This window comes from Crocuta crocuta, unplaced genomic scaffold (assembly GCF_008692635.1).
Source record: "Crocuta crocuta isolate KB4526 unplaced genomic scaffold, BGI_CrCroc_1.0 scaffold53, whole genome shotgun sequence".
Lineage (NCBI taxonomy): Eukaryota > Metazoa > Chordata > Mammalia > Carnivora > Hyaenidae > Crocuta > Crocuta crocuta.
Genome location: NW_027529432.1, coordinates 2074673 through 2078311, shown reverse-complemented (window position 1 = coordinate 2078311; position 3639 = coordinate 2074673). Strand labels below are relative to the sequence as shown.

Sequence of the window (3639 nt, the reverse complement as noted above, 5' to 3'; positions counted from 1 at the left end):
GGGTGGGCAGAGGGCCCACTCACCCCCGGTGTTCCAGGGTCTTAATGTTGAAGCCCAGCGTCGGGGAGATGGTGTCAATGTCTTCCCCGTTGAACTTCTTGAGGATGGTTGTTTTGCCAGCATTGTCCAGGCCTCTGCGGCACACCGGGTTAAGGAGAAGTCCCAACGCGCTGCAGGGTGGTGACGTCACCGCAGTGCCCCTCTTTTAGGAGACCAATCGGTTCCCGCCATGTATCAAGTTAGTTGAGCACGTGCCCGAGCCACAGTTTATGGGCCCGTGATAAATGGGAAAGTATCAAGAAATAAAGATGTTATCATCTCATCCTGACCAAATATCTACCGAATACTATGTGCCAGGCCCTTTTCTGGTGCTGGGGGTACCCCAGAGTCCAAGTTCCCACTCTTGTGCAGCTTCTAGTCGTGTGGAGAGAGTGCAACCAAATGAGAAACAACGGACCGTCGGCTCCTGGTGAGTGTAAGAAGTATAACTAAGAGGCTTTGGGAAAGGCCCTTTCCAGAAGCTTCCTTTAGCTCGGGCACCCCTCTCAGGGTCTCGGGCTGAGGCCCAAACTATAAGAAGGTGGCTTTCCAAAGGACTAAGGGAAGAGCATTCTAGGCAGAGGCAACAGCAGGAGCAAATATCTGGAGGTAGCTGCCCTCACCTTTCTGTTTCTGGAATATCCAAACCCTTTGCTGCTGAGCGTGCAAACAAATGAGTGAGTTCACCAGCTGGAGAGAACCACCCTCCTCTGTCCTTCCAACACTTAAGGGGGCTTGCAGCTGGGAGCGGGCCCAGGCGACTCAAACCAGTGGAATGAGGGTCTCCTTCCTGAGACCCAGCCTTCACCTCCGATTACCCCCCTCGTCCCCCAACTCCATCATCCACTGGATCATTCCCATTAGCAGACAAGCTGGCGTCTCTCCCACCTTAGGAGAAGCAAACATCACCCTCTCTTGATCCCTTCTCCCCCCTACTTATTCCTTTACTTCCTTCCCTTTACAGCAAATCTCAAAACCGTTGTCCATAAGCACCCTCTCCAATTTGTCTTCCTGCTCGTTCTTTTTTTTTTTTAATGTTTTCTTTATTTCTGAGAGAGAGCATGAGCAGGGGAGGGTCAGAGAGAGAGGGAGACACAGAATCCGAAACAGGCTCCAGGCTCTGAGCTAGCTGTCAGCACAGAGCCCGACACGGGGCTCGAACCCACAAACCATGAGATCATGACCTGAGTCGAAGTCGGACACTTAACCGACTGAGCCACCCAGGCGCCCCCTTCCTGCTCGTTCTTGAGGCTTTTGCCCCCACTGCTTCCCCGAAACTGCTCTTACCAAGGTGTNTCCTCCCTCTGCACAGTAACCAGCCCTCCTCTTCCTCTTCCATCAGCAGCACCCGACACAGCGGCCTGCCCCTCCTCCACTCCCTCACCTGGTTCTCATCGCCCTGACCTCTTCTCTAAGTACGCCCCGGTTCTCTCCTCGGTTCACACTCATCCCTTAGAGCTCTCGCCCAGGACCACGGCTTCAGATACCAGCTTTATTCTTTTTTAAGCTTATTTTGAGAGAGAAAGAGCACAAGCAGGGGAGGGGCAGAGAGAGAGCGGGAGGGAGAGAGAGAATCCTAAGCAGGCTCTGCACTGCCAGCACAGAGCCCCATGTGGGGGTCGAACCCAGGAACCGGCGAGATTGTGACCTGAGCCAAAATCAAGGGCCAGATGTTCAATCAACTGAGCCACCCAGGGGCATAAAAAAAATTCCATCTTTATGCTGAGACTCCCAGAAGTGCGCTTGCCACCCAGCTGCTCCCCTGGACTCAGTCCCTGTCTCCAGCTGCCCATCTGGCACTTACAGGAAGTCTCAGAGGCACCTTGCATGGTCACACCTGAGCTCTCACCTTTCTGAACCTGCTCCTTGTCCCCCTTCCCCATCTCGGCAAGTGATTCCTCATTCTTTGAACCCCTCTGGCCAGAAACCGAAGTCACGCTTGACTTCGCTCTCCCCCTCACCTTGCGTCCAATCCCGGAGCGAGTCCTGCTGGGCCTGTGGTCACAATGTCCCCCATCTTCCGTCACCTCACTGCTTCTATCCTGATCCAAGCCAGAGTCCTATCTCGCCTGTGGCGTGGCAACGGCACACTTGACCTGAGGTCATGTTTCTTCTCGGCACTTCTCATTTAAAGCCAAGAACCTAAAGGCTTTTCTGTCCCCTGTCCCAATCTAGTAATCTCCTCCTGGCTCACTCTCTCCAGCCTCACCACTCTCCTTTGAACACACCCGGTGAGCTCCTCCTTCCAGACCGTTGAGCTGGTTCCTTTTGCTTCAACAAATCTCCCCAGGTACCCACATGCTTCAGCTCTCACCTCCCTGTCATTTTCTCAATTGTGGCCTTCACTGGCCACCTTATTTAAATTGCATTTTTCTCCAAACAGTCCATACAGCTTAACTATTTGCTTTCTTCCCACAGACCGTCCGAGGCGGTAGGGTTTGGTTTTTGCGGTTTTATCCCAGCCCCTAGGAAAGGGCCTGGCACAAGTAGGCACTCAGTAAACACTCAATTGGATGAGTGAATTCTCTGTGCTTTTGTGATGTGAATATTATAAAGTTATTTGTCCACTGAAATGTCTTCCCTCCCCTGCTAGGGGGGCTCCGGGCGAGACGCGTCCCGCTCTGGGATCGCAGAGTCCCGATGCGAACAGGCTCAGAGGAGGCAGAAGGCGTGCGGGAGCCTGTTAACGGGGCTCAGAAGGTCGGCGGGGCCCTTGGGCCTACAAGCTGTCAGCCTGGGGTGGGGACGGGAGATACGGACCGGCCGCGCGGCCAATCAGGCGGACAGTTGGACTCGGGACTGAAACAACCCGAGGCGTCTACACCCGCCTCCCCCAGGAGCGGGGGGCGGGGCCCGCATGCCCCCGGGAGTCCGACCTTGAAGGCGGGGCCGGGGCCTGGCACCTTCGGACAGGGGAGGAAGGTCAGAGCCAAGGAGGACAGAGGCCTCACGCTCAGGCCAGACCGACGGGTGGNTTGGGAACGGAGTCCCCCCGCCCCGAGCCGGTGGTATGACCTCCTCCCCCCCCATCAGAGAGATTGGTAGGGCCCACGTGCGTGACGCACAAAGGGCAGTTGGTACACGCCGGCCGCGCCCCCCGCGCCCGGTAGGGGGCGCCTGGCACCGCCCGCCCAGCGGGGCCCCCGCTACCCTCGCGGCTCCGGCGTCCGGGAGGATACAGCATGAGCAGTCGCAGCTCCCGCTCTTTCTGCTTCATCTTCTTCAGAATGGTCAGAAGCCCCATGGTCCCAGTAGCCCCCTCCCGGCCGCCGTTTCTTCCTAGTCCCGGGACCCCTCTCCCTGCTCCTATTGGCTATCACGCCCACCGACAGCGCAGTCTATTGGTCGGCCTCTCGTTGGGTCCCGCCCTCACTCCCACGTGACCGCGAAGCCGCCCGGCTGTGGGGCCGAGATGGTCCCTCTAGCGGTACTAGGGGCTTTTGCGGGGCCACCTGCGTTAACCCTTCGCTTCCCGAGGGCTTGGGGGACGGGGTCACCTCCGTTCCTTCTTCCCCAGGAACTCACACTCTGCCAGGAACGGAAATCCGGATTGTATCTTGGCTGCATAGGGAGTAGGAGTTCTGACTCAGGAGTCGGAAT

General features: G+C 57.0%; 1 protein-coding gene across 1 annotated transcript in view; it reads right to left on the bottom strand.

The window, feature by feature from the left end:
- ARL2 (ARF like GTPase 2) overlaps positions 1-3358 on the bottom strand; it is a 6607-nt gene extending 3249 nt beyond the window's left edge. Inside the window, exons 1-2 of the mRNA XM_077759591.1 lie at positions 3219-3358; positions 24-134 (exon numbers count right to left, since the gene is read on the bottom strand). Coding sequence (XP_077615717.1) covers positions 24-134; positions 3219-3283 — 176 coding nt within the window. The 5' untranslated portion in view covers positions 3284-3358. The remainder of the gene's footprint in view (positions 1-23; positions 135-3218) is intronic.
- Positions 3359-3639: the final 281 nt, after the last annotated feature.